General features: G+C 38.3%; 1 protein-coding gene across 1 annotated transcript in view; it reads right to left on the reverse strand.

The window, feature by feature from the left end:
- The window catches only part of ZNF385D (zinc finger protein 385D), a 442,255-nt gene that overhangs the window by 340,567 nt on the left and 78,456 nt on the right, over positions 1-23,232 (reverse strand). Inside the window, exon 2 of the mRNA XM_056338160.1 lies at positions 13,534-13,827. Coding sequence (XP_056194135.1) covers positions 13,534-13,827 — 294 coding nt within the window. The remainder of the gene's footprint in view (positions 1-13,533; positions 13,828-23,232) is intronic.

Raw genomic sequence — 23,232 nt, forward strand, 5'->3', positions numbered from 1 at the left:
GAAAGCTGCTGTTGGCCTGATTACTGCCCTCAGTTAATATCCTGCCTTTCCCGTAGGGCTTCTCCGAGTCACAGCAGGTGGTTTTCAACCTTACACAATGTCAAGAGAAAAGGAGCCTTGGGTGCCTCATTTTGTTTATTTTGTGTACAAAGTGAGCACATTTCAAAATCCATGCTCTGCTTTGTGTACATATTTTTGTCCGCTTTAGTCTCAAGAATGTTACGAAATGCTTTACTATCAAAAGAATGAAGCAGAAATTAGTTGATTTTTCCCCCCTACTTGTCTTCAGGAACTGCAGTATAAACTCACCAGTCCTGCCATTCTGAGTTCACACGTGCTGCCTCTGCCACCGCATTTTAATGGCATCACATCCACAGCAGGTGAACTGCAGAGCATGGAAAGCTCTGTCAGAACACATTAACCCGAAATCCTTTGGGTATCCACAAACAGTAAGTCAAGGTGACAACTCTCCTTCTAGGTAACTTTGGGGATCGGCTAAGCTTGATTACTCGAGCTTTCTATGATGACATCTAATAAAATATCCACAGTTAGTTGGCAAAACAAGAAAGTAATATGAATTATGAAGACCATTCTCCAAAGAAATTTCAAAAGAAGGGATAGGGGAAGGGATATATGTTTTTATCAAAATATACCAGGGATATCTTAATAGCCCTCAACAATTATACCATTTCATATTCCCATTGAAAAAATAAAAACCCTTGCATAAAGATATGATGTTTCAGTAAACAACTAACACACCCCAAGAGATCTGTCAGAAGCAGTAACACCTTTTCTTGGTAAGCATCAGGTTACGTAATGTAGTAAGAATATTAAAGTGTGAAAGGCTTTCTTGAGTTTACTGAATAGACAGATATAAAGATTTAAGAAAGGAAAAAACCACCCTTACATCATACTGTGTAACAGCAGGTTCTCTGGACTATAAAATGCGCAGCATCAGTGAATAAAACTGAATTAGAAGAAATGCAACTCAGCTTCCCAGAGCCATTAAGGATTGGGAAGCTTCATTTCTACTGATGTTCACTTGAAAACATCATCAGTATGACTTCTGATTTGACAAAATGAAGACATTCTGTTAGGAAAACTCCTTTCAAAAAGAAATTACTGCAGCTCTTCAGCAAAAAAACTTTCCATTACAATTTTCAAAGATTAAAAACTAAGTAGCTGCTGACTACCATACCCTGAGCCAACTGGGAGATTGTGCACAAGTGTGCTCCCTGTAAAGCACAGCACTGGAATTTTCTTCCAAAGTAGCCCAAGAGCTACAGCATTTCTATGCAGATTAACGATAAACTGTGCCGTGATTTTTGTGTGTGTGCACATGTATGTGTGTATGAATAAATAAGCACTGTACTCAGAAGCACACATATTCAAATTTAACCTGACACTCTTGAACTCTATTAACGTGGTCAATGGATTTTGTAGGATGGGTTGTGTGAGGTATCAAAGGAATCACAAAAGCAGCAAATTATTTCTCCCACAGGAGATTTACAGATATGTAACAGATTAAACTAACCTACAGTCCAGATTTTCAGCCTGTACCAGAAGACATGAAGTAATTTATAACTATTTACATGTACATCCAATCTCACAAAGAAAAATTAAGAGCATCAATCTGTTGAAATAAACTCTTCCAGCTTGCAAAAAAAGCAGCATTGGTAAAATTAAAATGTTTCCTTGTTGAATAGTACTGAGTCTTCTATGCCAGCTATAAACTTATTTAACTGTTCTTTCTTTAGCTATAGCATTGTTTGTTTCCACCATCTTTTAATTCGGAGTGTTTATAAGACCAGAGAGGCTTGCCATTGTCCTTGAAACAATTTATTTCACAGTAAGTCTTTAAATGCCAACACTGCAATTCTGAATAATACATATTTTTCAAAGCCTGGCAGTTCCAGGGTCTTGTTTTTGGCTTTTTCAAGCATATTTCATCTGTTTGTGATGAGGGTCACTGACATCAAAAGAGTCATTGATAAAATCAAATAAAATACAGTGAGTTATTATGGCAATATTTTTTTCTTGAACATTTCAAGTTTTAAAAACATTGGCAATACTCAGTCACTGATGTGTGGCACTTTTGATACAAGATTATGATGACAATTCTAAAAAGACATCTATGTATTTCCCTCAACATACAAAAATTACTTTTTAATTAATCATAATTCCATTTCACGATGAGATGTCATGTGTGAGAAAAACACACCACACACAAAACCAAAAGCCCCATAAATTCAACATCAATTTTTAGATATTTTTTTAAATGAGCTGTTTGATCACTCCAGTGCTTACATGGCAGGCTCTACTGTTGACATCTTCAACGGTTACATTACAAGTTAATGTATTTTAAGAAAAATAAGTTTGAATGGTTATTAGTATTGACCTACCATGAAGACCAAGGATGTCTTAATACATCACTAAACAACACAACATCTGTTGTTACTTACTGCATCTTGTAGCACCTGTTCTTCCCTGTGTCACCACTAACAACAGAAGGTCTGAAAACAAGATCCATGTATACTAGTAGCTTTGTTCCTAGATTTTCACTTTTAGAGGACAAGAATTTTATTTTAATAATCTTTTAGCTACATAGACTGTAATATGCACCAATAGCAGTTCCGATAATATGCTACAGGCAACCTGATGAAAAAAAGAAAATACTAAAAAAGGCTTTGACAGTTTGTTTTACATCTCAAAGCTTTCAAAGAATACAGATTTTACTGTATATGTTTTGCTTCTTCAAATAACATCAGCAACTTGACACTGAGAGGCATTTTCTTGGTGTTTTTTTTCTTTTTGAAGAAAAAAACCCAAGCCTTTGGCTGAATATTTCCCACCCCTGCCTCATGTAAATTAAGCACGTAGGACCCTGAATCTTTAAAATTGAAATCTTCCCAGTGTATTTTCTACAGAAATTCACCTTAGAATAATTCAGTTTGAAACAGATCTCTGGAATTCACTTTACCCAACTTCCTACTCAAAGCAGAATTAACTTCAAGGTTAGATCAGGCAGGGTTCTTAAAAACCTCCAGATAATAATTTTCATAGCCTCTCTAGACAACTTATTCCAGTGCTTACCCATTTTACAGTGAAGTCTGAATGCTGTTTTTCTACATATGTAATCAGAATTTCACTTGCGGCAACTTGTGACTATCACCTCTTGCCCTTTCACTGTACACATTCATCTTCTCTCTAAAACTCCTCCAGGAAGTTGAAGACTGCAAAAGCATTCTCCATTAGCCCTTCTCTTATTCAAAATAAACAAAAACAGCTTTGTCAACTTACCACGAGTCATGCGCTCCAGCAATGTGACCATCTTAGTGATGCTCCTCCAGACTCACTCTCTTTTGTTGATGTCAGTGTTGTATTGGGGGCCCAAAACTGGGCACAGTACTCCACATATGATCTCAAAAGCTCAGAGCGGATAGAAATCACGTCCCTCAATCTACCACTTACCCTCGTGTAAATGCAGCCAAGTGTGCAGTTAAGCCTTCACCTCTACAAAAGCTCATGAATCACATTCAATTTGCTGCAGACAAGGACGCCCAAGTCCTTTTTCAAAAAGCTTCTCTCTAGCCAGTCAGCGTCCAGCCTGTACCTGTGTATGTTCCAGGTGTAGAACTTCACATTTTTGCATCTGCTGAAGTTCATGAGGTTACTGCTGGGGCAATCCTGCAGCTTGTTGAGGATCCTGTGAATGGCAGCTCCGCACTCCATCATACTAATGATTTCGCCATGTTTAGTGTCATCTGCAGATTTGGTAAGAGTGCACTCTATCCCATGACCAGGGTCACTAACGAAAGTGTTAAACAGCACTGGCCTCACTCAGTCCCTGAGGGGTGCGTAACCAATCGCCTGGCTCTTAGACTGTGCGAAGTTGATCATTGCGCTTTGAACCAGATAGTTTGGACAGCTTCTGCTTCGTACTCCACTTCACCCAGCCCCTATCTCACCAATTTGGCTACAACAATCCTACGGAAGACCATGATGAAAGCCTTTCTTCAGTCAGAAAACTAAATCCTCACGTTCACAGAGCCAGTCATTTCACCGTAGAACATAATCAGGTTGGTCTTGCAAAGTCTGCATGTAAATGTGTGTTGGCTGTTCCCAATCACCTTCCTCTACTTCATATGCCTGCAAATGGCTTTCATAGAGACTTGTTCCATAAACTCCCTGGCCACTGATAACTGACTGGCTGGCTTCTGATTCTTGCCTTTTCTGAAGATGGGAGTAACATTTACCCCTTTCCAGGCATCACTGTTTTCTATTCCTCACACACAGGTCCCTTTAAAATGTACTATTCTGCTTGCCAGTGACAACTTTCCCCGTACACAATTCCACAAGAAAAAAATTCCTACAGGCTTGACCATAATGCCCTATGGGTGTGAGATCAGAGACTACTCCAAAAAGGTGAGCTGCTTCTTTTAAAGACTTCTGATTTTTAATGTATCACATAGCAAAGACACTTCAGAGTACCAGGTATCACTACTGAGTGGAGGGACATCCCTGGCAGTATTTAAATTTGAACTTGACTACATTTGCCTACGGTCCTTGTCTCAACTACCTTCGGTAAGAAGAGTGCTGTCAGTTTATCAGTACAGTTCCGCTACCTCTTCTAGGAAAAAACATACATTAAAGATACTATTTTTTAAACAGCAAAAGTAGAAAAAGGCAGCACTGAAATTGGAGGTTTGCTGAGAATGACCAGCTATGCATATGCTTCCATCTGTGTTTTACTACAAAAAAGTTTTATGACTAGTAATATGACTCAAAAGTAAGGAAAATTGATCTAAATGCAGTCAGAATTATAACCATGTAATCACTGGGGTTTTTTTCCAGTTTGATTATCCAATTAAAAAACAAACAAACAAACAAAAAAACCCCAAACCACAAACCCAAACAATACCCTAGGAAAAACCTGGACATACTATCAGAATGGTTAAAACTGAGGACCAAGAAAAAGACCAAACTCTGTCCTTCCCCAGTGAAAAAAATATATCTGTGCACAGTGTAAGTTGCCAAGGTTTAAACCTCTATTGAATTTGAGGACAGGAATGGAAGTGGAAGGAGGAATTTTTTCATCCACTTGTCAACAATATTGCTATTCTATTGGGATGTAATGAAATTACTCAAAAAGTAGGGATTAAGTTATCCTGGGGAAAAAAAGGCACAGGTGAGTTGTTAAGTGCTCCCAAGAACTATTGCAAATGGAACAGGATCAACAGAAGAAAATTAGTAATACTCTGTTTCTGAATAATCTTTGACACAATTGCTAACCAACCGGATTCAGAAATACCAAAGTGAGTAATTTTGACATTTCCAGTTTTACTTTCACTATACTTGTTATGCACTTAAGCAATTTCATTCTTATCCATGTTTGATCACAAAATTATTCCTCACTAAACTTTTCTTTTACAACATTGTGGGTTCCAGCACAGCGGGAGACTGTCTTGTTTTTGGTTTTAATCTAATAGTCATTATGCCACTAAAGCCTGTAAAAAGATACATTCAATATTACTTTTATAATCACAAAGTCATACACTCATGTTATATTCCTTATAACAATTTATATAACATCACCTGGTGAGTCTTGCATTCAAAGACATATAAGCCTCACATAAAGCGTCTAAGAGATGAATTTTAATTTTGAGTACAGAACAAAGAACTAGTTTAGTGAGTGAGCTGCTTTGCTTATAATTACCGTATTTTTCCAGCTCTCTAATTTCATACATACGGAAAACCTTGGGGGGAATCTTGATTATGTCTACACCTACAATGCTGTCTGCATGGGGACTCCAGCCAGGCTAACCTATAAACGCTAGTGTGAGCAACAAAGGAAAGACATCATACAGGTTAACTTGCTCCCACAGTAGCAGTGTGAACTGTAGATTAGAATTGGCGATTCACAGTAGCAGTGTGAACTGTAGATTAGAATTGGTGATTCCTCAATGATGTAAACTGAACTGGCATAAGTGTCTGCTAACATTAAGTTCCACAACAGAGTGAGGCACTTGCATCCTTCTCTCGAAATCAATAGCACTTTGTAATTAATTTTATTGGAGCTGATCTTAAAATTCTGATCTTGAGATATATATCCCCCTACTGGCGAAACATGTCAGAGGATAAAAAATTAACTAACTATTTCAGTGACATGACTATCGGGAAGACAGTATATTTTGAATCAGAGAAATAAAAAGCCATAAATAGGAAAAAGTCAGGATTACTGGAACATGTGTCACATTTGATGATATCTGCTTTATTTTTCTTCTACTTGAATATAGCTCAAAAATTCTTCTTAAATTTTGTGATATCCTAAAAATTAAAAAAATACTGCCACATGAGAGGTACAAATTTATCCTTTTACAGCCTCATTGAGGAAAAGAGTTCTATATTTGACGAAAGAAAAATAACTGAATATGGCAAAAGCTAGCTCTCAGGGAATTAACACTGGGAAATGTTGATAAACTTAGTGTGTTGTCATGACTCATAGATTTGTTGCCTACCAGATGCCAGTGCAGAAAAAAAACCAGACCACATCATATTAAAAGAAGACAAGATACTGAGAAGGTCTGGAAGGAAGCCACAGTCATCATAATCTATATTGGACCTAGTGATATAACCAGAACTAAATGGAGACCCTGCAAAACAGGTTTCAACAGTTTGTTAGCTCTTACAGGCAAGCAGAGATCAAATGCCAGCATCCTCACAAATGCGACTGGTGCCACACTCAGGGAGAAGCAAAGAATGGCAGACCAACATCTTTGCACAGTTCAGAACACCACAGACGGACACAGATTGCTCCCAGAGTAAAAACCTTATACAGCTAATTTGGTATTTATTATCGATATTCCTGTTACAGCATAAACCATTAAGACAATACTTACCTAAACCAGTATTAACTTTAAAATAGAGAGACAAACCAGTTCAGGGTGTATGGCAGGTGCTAGCTTGGAACCATACAGGAAGGGAAATAAACCAAACAACCAACAGAAGACACACAAAAGAAAAGTGATTAAAAAGAGGCAACGTTGATATTAAGCAGAGGTGCGGAGAGCAAGCTGACAGTTAGCTTTCCCGCTTTTCGCAAGCGTTTTTTAAGCACAGCTTTGAGGACTAAAAGGGCAGCTCTTTTTCAACACAGAAGAAAAAGCGATGTACATCTCAGAGCAACATAAAGACTTGAAGACATGAGGCCATAAATGTCTAACAAAGACAAGCGAACTGTGAGAGAATGACATTTGGACTGTGCAGAGTAAGATCTGCGAGTATGGAAAAGAATTAAATGTAGCAAGCAGGCACACAATGGGTGAAGATTTTCACCCTCGAACCTGCGTATAACAGCAGCCTTTGTGTGCTGTTGAAGACAACATTTAAGTACCTCAGCTCCCACTGTCCTAACACAGCAATGAGAAACCCTACCCAGGTTTGCTATAAGGCAGCAAAGACCCACTTCTGGATTTGTTTCAGCTGTCTAACACTGTTGCAGAATTTCTCATGGACAAACATCCATGCCTTTTGGGTGGACACAACTTGCTAAGCATCTTGCTTTGGAGATGGTATCCAAAAGGAGGGCACTCTATCCAGCTGGGGATATTAAAAGAGAATCTTTACCGTCTTATATTAATCAATGCAGAAAACGAGAACAAACCCAATTCTTTGTAAACTTTTCAACCTTTTCAAGGCTTGTTTAGACCCAGAGGTATGGTTCAGACTCTTCACATACCTCAAACAGTTTGATTCTTAATAAACTGCCACAGCAGGTTTTATTCAGTTGTCACCTAAGATGGTAGAAAAGAAAGGAATTTGCCAGCTGAGACCAAAAGCATGCTTCAACAAAGGATATAAACACATTCTTAAGTGCACTCAATGAACCATAAGGAACTGCAAAAATACTTTAAGTGTATTTAGCCATAAATTTCTACTCATCCTCCAGTTTCTGAGGAATTAATCATAATTAATAAAAACTGTTTTCTAGACTTTTTTTTTTTATTCTGTCATCATATTCAGTGGACCAATTACCAGATAAACTACATGAAAAATTGTTTAACTATTATGAATTTCTCTTCCCCAAATCTAAAAGAACGTTTTGGGAATTACTAAAACATATGTTAGCTTTGTGACCGCATGGCATTACTGAAGTTATTCTGGGTGCACTCATTAAACTTTCTCCCCAGCCTTCCCCCAACTTCTTGATGCTAGTTTTTACCTGTGATTGATCAGTATTAAAATTTAGTAACATCTCTTTGTATTTATTTTTAATAGGTAGCAGTCAGCTAACTATAGAAAGTCTACAGTGGATATTTGCACACATGTAGAGTTTCTCCACAATAACAACCCACCCGTCATTTTTTGCATACTCACAAAGCCAAATGGATCCTACTGCGCTTATTAGGGGGAATATGAACATCGTGCACGTTGCTGGTGTGAGCTGGCGCTTTCTTAAACTTAACTCATTCAATGATACAGAAGTTACCTTGTGATAAAACTTGGTACTGAACTATGTTGTCATATATAGTGGATATTACACTTCTAAATATAATTAAAAAAAATAAATTCTGCAAACACAAGTAGTGCCTTAAAAGCATATCTTGCTTGCAAAAATGCTCTTAAACACAGAAACTGTGTTAATAATTCACTGACTAGAATAGAAACATGATGAAAACAGACAAGTGCTTTGGAATAAGAAAGATGTACATCTGGGAGCAGTGGAAGTGACAACACACTGCCCTCAGCCAGTGCTACTTGTCCAGAGACATTTTACATTTGGGAGGTATTACAGAATACCCAGAAGGAATCTGCTGTCCTTCTTTACGAAATACTGGTATCTATGACCCACAAACTAGAGGCTTAAAACCAGAAGATAACTCATACTGGATTTACCATTAACTGGCTGTGAGGCTCCGCATCAGAACATGACATTTTAAAAAAAAAAAAAGTTTGCAAGAGAGACGACTTCCAGACACATCTCAAGCTGATGTGACAATATTTGTTTCCCAGGAAACTAACAGAAAATGCCTCCTCTGAAGGAGAATATACTTTGTCTGAAGATTTCCTCTATTCCTCAATGCCCTTTGCAATTCTCTTTCTCTGAAAGGAGGACTAATGCAATGGGAATAACAGGTGACACCATTTCCCTGAAAGCTGCAGCTTACCACCTCAAAGTAAGACTCTGTCTTCCCCAAAACTGCCAGGTTTTAGGATAAAAAAACATGACAGCAGAAGCATAAAGCATTGCAGCAGCACAGAACTGGCAACAGGGAAGTACAAGGAAGGAGATTCTGCAAGTGGCTTACATGAATCTTCTAGATTTCCTGCCTGCAGGACTGTAAGGTCAGGATTTTGGTGCAAAAAAGAAAAAGTTGTAAAAGATTAAATATTTGCTCTGACCAGAACCCAAAAATTTACTGTGTTGATACAGAAATGTCATCTCAAGAGTTGTTATGGGGCACTACATTCAACCACCAAAAGTGGCTGATAAAATGTGCGAAACAAATTTTGCTCATATTTTAGTGTATATTTCAGCATAACTATAACAAGCAAATAATCAAATTGTTATTCATTCTTAGGTAGTTTCTGGTGCTGAATTAAGAGATTTGCTATCTGCAAGGGGTAAGAAAAAAAAGGGGGGGATATTTAATTCTGATTTTTTCCCTTTCTTTCCTCCATGCACTCACTGTCCTCATTACACCACAATAAAATTTTACTAAGGTGAAATTTCATTAAAAAAAAAAAAAAAAAGGAGGCAGGTTTAATTTAAAAGAAAGTAAATTAAACTTGCTAAACTGGATAGTCTTTTGTCTGGGTTATGAATTCAGAGGGCTAGATAAAAAAAGTACTGCCAAGTGCCTTACTGGCTGCTATGTTTCGAATGAATAATGTTTCAGAAATCAATTTTTAAAGTGAAAGGAGTTCTACGAATTTTGTGCCATTTCTCATCTGCCTTATTATTTCTCCACTTGTTATCTAATGCATTGTAGAAAGTATTGCAGAGCAAAGCAGTTTTAGGATTTGTCCTAACCATGCCTCATTCACTCATGATGATTCAGGAATTTACATGAAAGGAAGCACAGGGGAAATGCTGGTTTACATAAAATCTTAGAAATATCAGCTTTCTCACTGGTAGTGTTACACGTTTGCATCCACAGTTATTTTTCCGTTCTGTAAGTAGAAACATGAGTCTTACTCTTGCTGGTTAGAATACACAATTTCCCACAAGAGGTCACCTCTTCCTACAGCATCCAGACTGGTTTTGTGAGCAGTGGTGCCATGTTGGCAGACCAGATAGGAAATGCATTTCGCCCCCTTTTAATCCCAAAACTTAACTCAAAATCTCCACTGACTCACTCGTCACCTTGCTACTGCATGAACAAGAGCAGAGAGGCAAAAAAATCACCCCCAAGAGCAATATATTGTAGGGTGTAATGAGGACAGTGTGAGAAGTCTTTTTAAGTGACATAAAAGGCAATTATTAGGAGGAAGGAACACAAAAAATTGTGTTACTTCCAAGCATATAGACTTCAGTAACAGAAATGCTGATGTCTCACTATGTCCTGTTAAGTCATCACAAATCGCTGTACCAAGTAATGACACAAGAAACAACGGGTTCACATCATTTCTGTGACCCTGCACAGTGTGCTCCTCTGAGGCTGCTCTGCCCCAGGAAGGAACCAAGTGGGTATCATACAGTAAAGCTATCAAGCTGACAGATAGGCAACTAGCAAAACTTTTTAGCATAAATCAGGTGAGTTGTTCAAATTCAGTACAGATACCAATACAGCAGCAAAGCAATGCTGCTTTTATCCCCACAATGCACAGCATTTATTAATTGTACATTTGCAGGGTTAATAGGGTTTGTGCTTAAGCAACTTACCTTATGAAATTATGCAGAGATATTAAAGTATAATAACATGCTTTGTTATTTACGTCCAGAAGGTAAAAGCTACTTCACACAGTTTGAAGATGACACTATAGCATGACAACTTTAATTACACAGTCAAATGCTAATACAGCTGAACCCTACCTCAGCATTCCATTGCAAATTATTTAGGAATAAGAAGATATGGGCTGTTGCTTCATATGAATTAATCATCCATTTCTATTACCCCTCGTGACATACAAGACACAAACCTGTCCTGCTCTGCAGGAATAATTCAGAGAGAAAACAAAACAAGGAGAATCACAATTCCAGTATTTTTTCCAACCTTTCCACCCACGTTAGTTCTAAGTGAGCACGCGACTTTGCAAAGGCATATACAACCTCCAGTACTCTCCATGAATCGCTGTATTTGGAAACGAGGTTTTCTTGTGCATAGTGCAAGCACTTCACTGATTCAACATGACATATATTGAATAACTACTGATGACGAAGCCTTAGAAGACAATTTCAGAAAGCAGAGCCTTTACTTGATTTTGATTTACAGCATAATTTAGTCTCAAGAATGACTAGACCGTTAACCTGGACACTGAGCACAACAGCTGTTTTGTGTGACAATCAGACTTCTACACAAGAAATATCATTCTCATAAATAAAGCAACCTACTGACATACACTGAATAAACAGTGCTGTGCATTTTTAACAGCACTGTAGCTGCATCAGTGACCTTCAGAAAGCATCATCTGTGTGCACATGATAAGCCAAAATGGTCAAGTTATAATTTTTATTTTTTTTTTTTAGTCATGCTAATATGTCACTTGAGCTTGCTCGGGTCTCATCGACAAAACAATCATTTGTCAAAAAAACTGCCCATACTTCAGATACGCCAGTTGTGACAAAACCTATTATTGTGGAAGGTCTGTCAGGTTCCAATTTCTACTTGACTTAGAAAAGGCATCTCAAACAGGGAACCCCCACAAATAACTGCACTTTGAAACAAAGAGCTAGATAGTCAGTCAGCTATTTTCTGACTACAAATGGATGCAGCTACACATGACGCAGGGATACTTTTAAGGAAGAAATAAGAAACATACCACTATGCTAGTACTCTGACCCTCTCTAGAATACAAATGTTGAAGCATGACTGAAGTCCTTTGACACTAATTTCAGCATTGCTTAATTACTAATACTTTCACTACCATGGACTAAAACAAGAAAATGAACTGAAGAAACACACTTTGTATCATTAGCAATTTTTTTTGTGTGCTAATAACAATGATAACACCATTTTGACTTAACTGAAGATATAAATAATATTAGACTGCATTTATTTGGTTTTAGAAAGAATGCATTGGTGGATAACCATATTGCATCTTTAATCAATTAGGAAGTCAATCTTTCTTCATGCATGTTCACAGCTCCTACTAGTCGTAGTAGCGTCCTTCCTAGGCCTGAACTATGAACAGTGCCAAATGTTATAATCCTGCCACTTAAAGACAGAACGATTCGTGCTGTTCAGTGTTATGGGCTTTGTTTTATTGTTTTGCTTTGAGGAAATGAGCTACACTTTGTACATAGCAAAGCACTCATGTGCACCACACTTCAGCAACATACCCATATTATTTCCCACTCTTAAAGCCAGGACAAAGCAGATTATTAAAATACCTCTTAAATGCTATCTAAGGATTAGTCTTCTGCATATCCTTCTGCAGATGGGACAGGAAGCAACTCACGGCACAAAATATTAAGCAACGTGCATGGCCTGAAGAAAGAAAGTCTGAAAGTCTGGAGTACATCATATTAAGACCATAATTTCTGTGACATGGTACATAGAAGCAGATAGAATAATAAAGTACAACTACCCACAGTACAGCAAAGTTGAGTACTACCTGTTATGAAATTGAGAAGACTGTAACACAGTAACTTTTTTCTCTTGTTAGGGACCATCGTGTGCCTCTCTCACGTGATCTACTTTTGTTCAGACAGCCACAAACATGTTTTATTTTGAGGCATACAATTCACTCTGATGATAGGGAAACATGCCACCTACTGCAAAATGCTTTTCTCAAAGCTGTCAATGAAATAAATTAAAATCAAAATAACCTTTGTTCCACCTCTGTCTGACTTCAGTCATGATCTTTAAACAGAATTATGCTAGATATTTGTTTGAAACCTGAATAAGCAAACTAAAGTGAAATGAGTTTGGGAACGTATTTGTTCTGTGTAATGTATTTGTTTCAATTTATTCTGCAACTGCTTTACATTCATTAAAAGCAAACGTACCCCTAGCAAGTACAGCCTTTCTAGTAGACTGTGAAATATGGAATATCACCGATTATGCTAAAAAACATCAAAATGCAAACAGAATGAGAAAGAATCTGAATCAACATCATCATGTAAACAAAATATAAAATGAAAACCACTTGTAACACCACAGATGGTATACCCTAAACTATTTACCAGATGCTCATGCTAGGGATGACCCCAAGCACTCTGAAGTCACCAAGAGTCTTTGCCTTAACTTCAAAGAAATTGTTGGCTGCATTAAAAAAAAAAATGCTGAGACTCACATATATTGACATTCCTAACCATTGCTGCAATTCTCAGATCAAATCATGACAAAAAGTGTGTATTTTAATGCTTACCATTATCAGTTTTGAGATTTCCATTGCTGAGCTGTTTTAACCGCTTCTGATGGGATTTGCCATTGTAGTGGATTTGTGCCTGAGCAGCAGAGTTCAGTTGAATGTTACAAACATTACACAAAGTGAAATTGGTGTGTTTCTTTTCTCTCTCCTTCTTTTCTTCAGTGCCATCAGGTCCTAATTCTTTCTCACCTTCCCTGTCCAGGACGGATGTGAAATCTGAACTGTATGAGTGGTTGTCGACTGGTAAATCAGGGCTCCAGGGCTTCTTCATATTTTCTGCAGGGTGAAAAACTGTAAGAGGGAAAATTGATGAGTAATACAAAACAATACACACAAGATTTCTAAAATTGCAAAAAAGTAAAAGGCAGAAAATCATTCTTTGCATTCTCCTATCTTAACACTACATTTCTGCTCATGTATTTTGCTTTTTGTTCATGTTTTTTAGCTCTGCTATTTAATATGAGTAACTTCACAGCCACTCAATGAATGTTCAGATGTTCAGGGGCACTACCAAATCTATCACTGGAGCCAACCTCAGTCACAGGGATTTTTTTAAAAAAATATTTTTTAAAATTATTTCTATTTTAACCCTTGATTAGTTTAACTTTTTAAGAATTATCTTATGAAAATGAACCTTACAAATGTCAAGTTAGAAATCTCTGCAAAGTCTAGATGAAGGTTATGACATCTTAAGTGTTACCTTCACTGGGACACTGTATTGGTGCAGGTGCCTAAGTGCTGGAGGGCGGCCCCTCCGGGACAAAGCCAGGGGCTGTCCCATGCTGGGGACAGCTGGTTGCTGGCAGCTCCAAAACTGACCCACCAGTGCCCAAAGCTGAGCCCATCAGCCATAGATGTGGCACCCCTGTGATAACCTGTTTGAGACAGATAACCTATATCCAGCCACTGTCCAGCAGCTGAAACAACTCAGAGGAACAGTCCTGTGGACAGTGGGAAAGGAGGAGGAGGAGGTGCTGCAGGCACTGGAGGGCAGACTCCCCTGCAGCCCCTGGTGAAGACCACGGTGAGGCAGGCTGTCCCCCTGCAGCCCATGGAGGTCCATGGTGGAGCAGGCACCCACCTGCAGATCATGGAGGAGCCCATGCAGGTGGAGAGGAGCCTACACTGGAGCAGGTTTTCTGGCAAGACCTGTGACCCCATGGAAAGGACCCATGCTGGAGCAGCTTTTCAATAATTGCAGCCCACGGGAAGGACCCTCACTGGAGCAGTTTGTGAAGGACTGCATCCCATGGGAAGGGCCCCTTGCTGGTACAGAGGAACTGTGAGGAGTAAGGTACAGCAGAGATGAAGTAATATGGATTGACCACAACCCGTATTGTCCTGCACTGCTCAGAGGTGGGGGAATAGTGTAAAAGAGTCAGGAGAGAAATTAAGCCAAGGAAGAAGTGGGGGGACAGAGGGACAAAGTGGTTTAGAGTTTTGTCTTTGCTTCTTACCATCCTACTCTATTTTAATTGGCACTAAATTAAATTAATTTTTCCCAAGCTGATTCTCTCTTGCGCGTGACGGTAACCCGTAAGTGCTATCCCTGTCTTCACCTCAACCCACAAGCTGTTCCACCTTATCTCCCCCTCCCCGCCCTCGTGTGGAAATGGAGTGAGAGAGCGGCTGGGTTGGGTGTCCAGCAGCCAGTCGAGGTCAATCCACTACAGAAATACAAGTAGTTATTACAGCAGAACTATTTTATAATCCTTTCTAGGATTAAATCCATATGTATCACATTTTGATTTTTTTTTAATATAAACTATACAATAAATAGGTCAATAAACTCTGTGTGGAGAGCAACCTATTGTTACCATTCCATTACACACACTCCTACATTCAAATACTCCACTTGACTAATCGCTACAAATTTGTAGCTGTTTTAGCACTTAGAAATGCAAGATGCATTTTTGAAGCTGAAAAAATCAAAATCAAGGGGGGGGGGAAGGGAAAGTTAGTCTCTGTTTCCCATATTTATATATATTGGTGTTGCAATCAACAGAAGAAAAATATAAAGCCCCTACATTTTAGTCAGCTAAGCTTAAATGCATAGACTTCACTCAAGTTTATTAATTACATATTTAGCAACCCCTAGTCATACTTTTTCCACTCCTGTGAATGCTTTCAAGCCCAAGTCTAATAATTTCACAACATCTCTGGTTCAAAATAGTTCAAAGACAAATAATAAACATATTCCATTAGTTCTTATCTCAACCTCCCAGGACTGTAATTCAAGGATAGTTAACTTCAATTTGGCTAATACGAAACTGCAACAATTACAGAAATGAGAAGGCAATCCCACCTGTAGAACTTCAGCTGAAACCAATGTAAATAGGAGTTTATGTGATTAAAGGTGGACAGAAACGGCACAGGTGAACAAGTGCTCTGAGCACAGCAAACCTAATTTACTATTCAAGGAGTGCAAAAATGTTACACCAACTTAGCATCTTGATGAGACCTTTATAAAACATATAAATCTTTGAACTGCTTGTTCTCCCAGACTTTGTGAATAAATGAAGGTCTAGCCGAAGAATCTAATCTGTACTTTGAGTGACAAAATTACTGCAGCCTTCAATATGATACTATTTGGTCTTTAACTGACAAATCAGTCAACCTAGAGACAAGAAAGATGATTGCAGCAACACAAGAAAATGTGCTACAGATGCCTTTAATCCCAGATCCAGACAAGGTTCAGTACCTAAAAATAAGTCTAAACAAGTCTTCAGATTTGTGTCTGATTACACCAAAATACTGCAAATTGTTCTCGAGAGCTTCAAGTATTGTAAATTTCACCAGCTAAACGTTTTGACAGCCCTGCTGTCATTTACTGCCTTCCAATCAAACCATAAAGACAAGTTTTTCCTAAAGCTGCAAATCTATACCTATCAGTATTCCAAACAGTTTCAACCTTAGTTTTCAGATTTGTATGCTTTCTAATTAGTATTGTGTTCTTCTATGCTATCTAAACCCTATTTCATTTAAGAAAGTACATGCCCCGTTCTGAGAGGAGCTCTGCACTTGCTATAGCTTAAAACCTCACTCAACCAGTTCAGTCAGCATTATTATTTCTGCTTTTGTGTACAGTCAACCCTTATCTAGGATTTTAGTTGTCTAAAGCAAGAGGTGAGAAAGCAGGCTAAACACCTAATTCCAAAGCAAAATTAAAGAGGATAAAAAAAGCAGCATAAAAGTAAGTCAAACCTATTATACCAGTTGTGCTCATAGGAACTTCTATTGACAAATCACAACAACCCCTTATGAGACGGTGGAAGCTTAGGAGAAAACCTGAGGTTTGACTACGGAAGGTCTGTACCATATCTCTTCTAATAGAAGGAGGAGGTTTCTCCTGAGCAAGCAGCAGCAATCCATCAACCTCTCAGCCTTCTGTAATTTGCTGGAGATATTGTTCACTCTAAAGAGAGCTATATTCAGCTGTCTAAAATATTTTTAAATTAAGAAATTCAATCTTTAATCAAAATTACAAGGATTAAAATACAAACACAAAAGCACTAGTTTAACTGAATTGGTCTAGATGACAGTAACTTTTCAGGAATCCCCGTTAATATACATGCTGTAAATTAATATACATCAATCTTTTGCATTGAAAGCATTCCCCACTAGAGAGCAGTACAAATTTAAAATTACAAGTACAATATATCTCTAGATCTATAGTGTTAGTCATATAGGCATGAGATTACTATAATAAAACAGATCTTCTAACCAAGATGTAAAACTTTGTAAGCAAATACAATCTAGTAAATTAAACAAACATTGTGTATTGTGTATACACGTCTAATTCCTTTTGAAACATTTACACAGATAAACTGGCAACCTAATAAAGTGTATTAGCATGTTATTACATCCCTCTAATATTCCAGTCAACACAGCCTAATCTATGAGAGTTTATTTTTGGCATATAGAATATTTCTGTCTTGCATTCTAATCTCATTCCAGAAAAAGAAAGTATAAAATGCATACTCTATAAAGGCACAGTAAAATAATAAGGGAAATTCCACCCTGGAAATAAATGATTCAAGCTTCTAGCATTTGATTTGTGCTTTCATTAGAAAGTTATGATTGCACTAGAGCTTCAATACATTTTTGCCTATTGCCATGTCTCTCAAATCTGGACGAAGAAGGGGACAATTTATAACTGCAGACTAGGTGACAATTAGGAAAACAGAAGTTCCAGGATACATATTACACTACTGCCTACCACCATTTTCTTTACAGATATACAGTGACTTCTGAATATGTAATGGCACAACTAAAGTGAAACATTACACACCTGCACAAACCACTTGAGCCGATGCTGTGAGACAGCCTTACGTAGCAGTACACAGTATGTTGATTGGACACAAATGGTTTGAGTAAAAAAAAAAATAATCCCAAACTTGAAGACAAAAACTTCTGGAAAAACAGAAGTACTTTAGGATTAAAAACATCCTGAGTCCTTCTTAGTATTCCTTAAAGGACAAGGAAACAGACAGAGCAAAGGATAAGGAAGGGGAAGATATCCAACTGAGTATAACTTCCTGAGCTACTTTTAAAATAAAATTTACCGTTCTAACTAGTATTTGAAAGGAAAAAGTAAATCAAGTTTGTGGAATCTTGTAAAGATCCACCAAATATTTAAACTAATGCAGATGCAGATTAATTATTGCAAAGCAGCAGAATTTCAGTTCATGCCTACATCATTGCATAATTCTGTTTTCTGGAGTGAAAGGTTTTGGAAGCAATTTTGATTGGTGGGGTTAAGGAAAAGAATCCTTCTTTTATTCTATTAGGAGATTACATGGAATATGATTAGAAGAAAACATTATAATCTTAATTTCAAAAGCAATTTTAAATTGTTACGGATATCTTATTGGTTTGAGCTGCTGATCCTATGTGGAAATAGATAAGCACTAAATAAAAACCCTCCTTGCCTACCATCATATTATAGAGTTCACCTTGCAAATGAAGTCATCAGTTTTGCAGATAACTTTCCTCTCCCCCCCCGCCAAAAGAAAAAAAAAAAGGAAAAAAAAAGAAAGCTAACTTCTCAATCTTTAGGAACCCTAATGAAGACTGCAGTGAACTGGAAAGGAATGAGTAAGGCAACCAAGAACTCAAAATTTCAAGCCAATTTAAATAGCATTGCAGATAGATGCTTACATTTGTTTTCCCTAGAGCGCTGAACTCAATTTTGGCTCAATGATGCTTACCAGTAAAATGAACTTTGCATGACATTATAGCTTTGTTTAGTAGAAAACTGTCCCATGTGGAAAACGAGCACAACTACAATTTGTAGAGTTTGCTGCCTTAGCTAACATAGCTACTGCCTGGGGATTTCTCTTCTGAAATGTGCTTGGATGTAAGGGATTAGAAATTACATCCTTCCCATAAACAATCCTTATCTTCTTAACTGAAAGACAATAGCACACTTTCTATTCAAGGATGTTCAAAGGAAGCTCCGCTCATTTGTATTACAAGTAATTGTTTCATTTCCAAACTGTCTTGTCAGCATAGAACCATCCCAGTCACTGTGACTTTGACCCTGTGCACATAATAGCCAAGTATGTTGCATACATTTAAGAGACCAACGGAGTATATGAACCCCAGATTAAGAGACCACTACACAGGTTAAGTCAGCTGTATTCAGTGCTGACCACTTGCCATTGATGAATGACACAGTACATCTTCAAGAATGCCTCCACATCTCCTTCTCAACAGGTCACTACAACAAATACATTCCTGTAATTGCTGAAGGATAGAATATACAGACAGGACGTTACAGACCAAAGTCCACTAATTAAAACATTCAGGGATTTCTAATATTTCATTCCAAGACTGTGAAAGACATTTAAATGGCAATCATCAAAGATGCAGATGCTTGCATCTCAATTATTCACCCCTAGACTCTGAAGCCACTGTAAATCTCACAAACAGGGCCTATGTCAGATCTCACTGTGACATAGACTAAAATTATAAACTTGGGTGCTTTGTTCTCAGAAACTTTTATTCCTCTTCCATTGCTGATGTCTATGTTGTAGATCTCAAGTTAGATGGGATGAATCTCACTCTGCCTGCCATAACAGCCTCTTCAAATGCTAAAAGGACTGAACTTTTGCAGGTAATAATAAATCCCAGTTTTCAGATAACAACAGATATGAACAGATAGCTGCTGTTTTCAAAGAAACTGTTGCTAAAAAAAAAAAAAAAAAGATCAACCACTTACCAAAATCCTCTCCTTAATTATCACTTTGTCAGCTTTCATGTCTTGGGGGAATGTTACCAGCACACCACAAAAACCCCTCTGGGTAATAACTTGAATCTTCAAATCTTTTCAAACATAAATTTGGTGCTGTATCTTTCAGGTAATAGGACGTTACTGTTTGATGACAGTCATGGTAGCACAGTGACCTTTGCGTCAGCCTTTTAAGAATCTCTACCACACTGAGCCAATATATGTGACAGGACCCTTCCCAAAGCTGGTATCTGTATGCTAAGGTCTATCCCATTTACCTGTTAGGTTACTCAAAACCCCCTTTTGCATTGGGTACTTGTAATGCCTTTACCAAGAAACCAGTGAACAGCTAACTTGCCTTTGCAAAGTCTAGATAGACCTCACTGAATAAAACGTTGACTCTATAAAATTTGTTGCTGGGAGAAACTTAAAATGAACATATTGCCATCTATTTTATACATGGATGGAGGGAGCAGGATAGCCTGGGGGAAGGATCAGGAATACAGAAATAAAACAGCTTTTGCCTCCTCCACCCCCATTATCACTGGATGATGTGGTCCCAACACTTCAGCCTTCCAGTTTTGATCAGGTTGCACCTGCTCCTGGTTTTCAGCCCAGACCAATTTAGGTCACGAATAGTCTATTTTACACATTGCTGCTGTGGCAGTTACAAACATGCAATGAGAAGGACAAACAATGGAAAACCGGTGAAAAGGCACTCATGATAAAAGCACTGCATCTCTGAAATGCAGCTCCCTCCCAAATGACCTGAGTAACCTTCAGGATATGCTGCAGGACTAATCTGTTTTCTCTGGATGGATGAATGAACGTCATTTCAGTGGAAGAGCTACTGGGGAATGGGAACCTACTGGGATTGTAAAGGCTTTTTTTAAAAATAATTGATTTTTCAGGACCTTCTTTGTTCTGAGTCTTTCAGATTTTACTGTCTCTCAGATGAAAATTAAATACAAAATAGTATATAATACAATAAAAGCTGATGTGAAAATGTAGAAAATACACGCATTAAGTAATTTTACACTGTTGGTAGGCTTTTCTACTAAGAGTTTCAGGACTGCAAGAATAATCACTTGCTTCTAAAAAGCAAGGAGGAGTTTCCCAGGTCATACATCCAAGAGCTAAATTACTAGTCAGTGATAAAACTACAGACAGAAGTCAGTATTTCTTGTTGCTGTCTGATTCGTACAGCACACATCAAATCTCATTTAAAGCCACTATTTACCAAATTTTCTCTTCAAAAAATCCACACAAAATACAGTAGAAGAGGTAGCTTAGGAGAAAAAAAAAAAAAAAAAAAGGTAAGTCAAGGAGAGAAACACCTTATTATCCTGTTTATTGTTCCTCTGTACCCTTCCAGCTCCTCCCAATCTCACTGCTGCGAGCTGTTATACCACTTCAATCATCCATGTGAATAATAAGAAAATCATAATCATCATCATCCCAGGTGATTTTTGTGAAATTTAAGAGGAAAATAACCTCTCGAGCAAAAATTGCATCAAGTGAAAGAAATAAAGGCAGGTTTTCCTCATGTGTTTATTGCTGGGGGAGGGGGTGGGGTGGGCAGGCGGGGATGAAGTGGAAGGAGATGGAGGTTATTTGGGCTTGGAGGGCTTTGTAACTTAAATGTCTATGTCCTGGGACTCATCCCGAGAAATGCATCTCTGCAAACTGAACCCTGTAAGAGCAGATTTTTATCCATTTGAAATAGGATCATTCTATATTCATATACCTTGAGCAACAGCACAGAAAATAAAAGCCTGGGCTTTTGTTTTGTTTTGCCAGGAGAGCACTTAAATTCTCAAGGAGGGCTGCATTTCAATACTGCAGAAAAGGAACAGACTCCAGCCTATCTCCTGTCACAGCCACACACACCACGAGTTCCTAAAAGAACTTATAGATGAACTAAACAGAAAAAGTTCATCATTTCTTGGTTCAGCAGTTCCCTCATGCCAGAAGCAACCAACAGACATCTCATGCTCTCAAAATATACTGCAGTCATTTTTTTAATTGAGTTCTATAAAAAGCGCTAAGCACTAATCAACACCATATGTTATTCAATTAGCTAGTAATACATATCTATTTCTCAAGCCTATGCTAACATAATGGAGCACTTTGGGTGGTTTGCAACTATTTAAAGACCAAGTAATTAATTTGCAAACATCAGCTTCTAAAATCTGAGAAGCACTACTGTGGTGACTTAGAGCCAATGCCAAGCCATGAAAACTCCCTCATTTGCTCTTTATTTAATCCGTTTTCAGAAAGGGCCCTTGTGAAGACAGATTTCTGCCTAAAATAGGGTCAAAGAAAGAGACAGGTTCAGCCGTATGTCTGGTACCCAGGCCCCAAGGGATGCTCTTCCTATGAAGGTGAAGCAAGATGTTTGCCTTGCCTCACCTCCATCTCCACCACCTTGTGGTATAGACCACCTACAGAAGGCAGTAGTTAAAATGGCAAAAGGCCCAACTAGCAAAGCTATGAAAGCTCAGCCTATGAAGAAAACTTGTTGTTGCCATGCACCCTGAAGTGTATTTTTTTTCTATATTCTTGACTTCCATATTTGAGAATTCCCCCCTCAGCCTTGAAACTCCTGTCAACAGCACTCTGAGTTGGCTAGGCTCAAAAAGAAGGGACAGAAGCATCTGATCACAATTTAGGCTGCCAGTACTAGACAAAGCCATGGGTTTAGCATTATTTCTGAAAAAGTAGGCAGTCAGGACAGATTTTAAAGGTCAGGTGAAACACTGCAGATTCTTCAAGTTATTAACTCTGAGCTACACATAAATTAAACCATCTAGCAGGGTCCAGAGACAGGTGTAAAGAAAAAAGACATCCAGAAGGAAAGGACAACTGACCTTTTCCTACAGAACTACCATAATTTTGTAGGTATTGGAATTAGAATCATAGAATTGTTTAGGTTGGAAAAGACTTTCAAGATCATCAAGTTTAAACATCAATCCAGGACTGCCAAGTCCACCACTAAACTATGTCCTAAGCATCACATTTACCTGTTTTTTAAACACTTCCAGGGATGGTAATCCCATCACCTCCCTGGGCAGCCTGTTCCAATGCTTCACCACCCTTTCAGTGAAGAATTTTTTCCTAATACCTAATCTAAACCTTCCCTTGTGCAACTTCAGGCTGTTTCTTCCTATGGCTTGTCACTTGGGAGAAGAGAATGAGAGAACACCCGCCTCACCACAACCTCCTTTCAGGTAGTTGTAGAAGTCTCCCCTCAACCTCCTTCTCTCCAGGCTAAACAACCCCAGCTCCCTCAGCTGCTCCTCATAAGACTTGTGCTCTAGACCCTTCACAGTTTCATTGCCTTTCTCTGGACACGCTCCAGTACCTCAATGTCTTTCTTATAGTGACAGGCCCAAAACCGAGCACAGTGTTCAAGGTGCGGCCTCGCCAGTGCTGAGGACAGGGGGACAGGGGGACGGTCACTG

This window comes from Falco biarmicus, chromosome 4 (assembly GCF_023638135.1).
Source record: "Falco biarmicus isolate bFalBia1 chromosome 4, bFalBia1.pri, whole genome shotgun sequence".
In the NCBI taxonomy this organism is placed as follows: domain Eukaryota; kingdom Metazoa; phylum Chordata; class Aves; order Falconiformes; family Falconidae; genus Falco; species Falco biarmicus.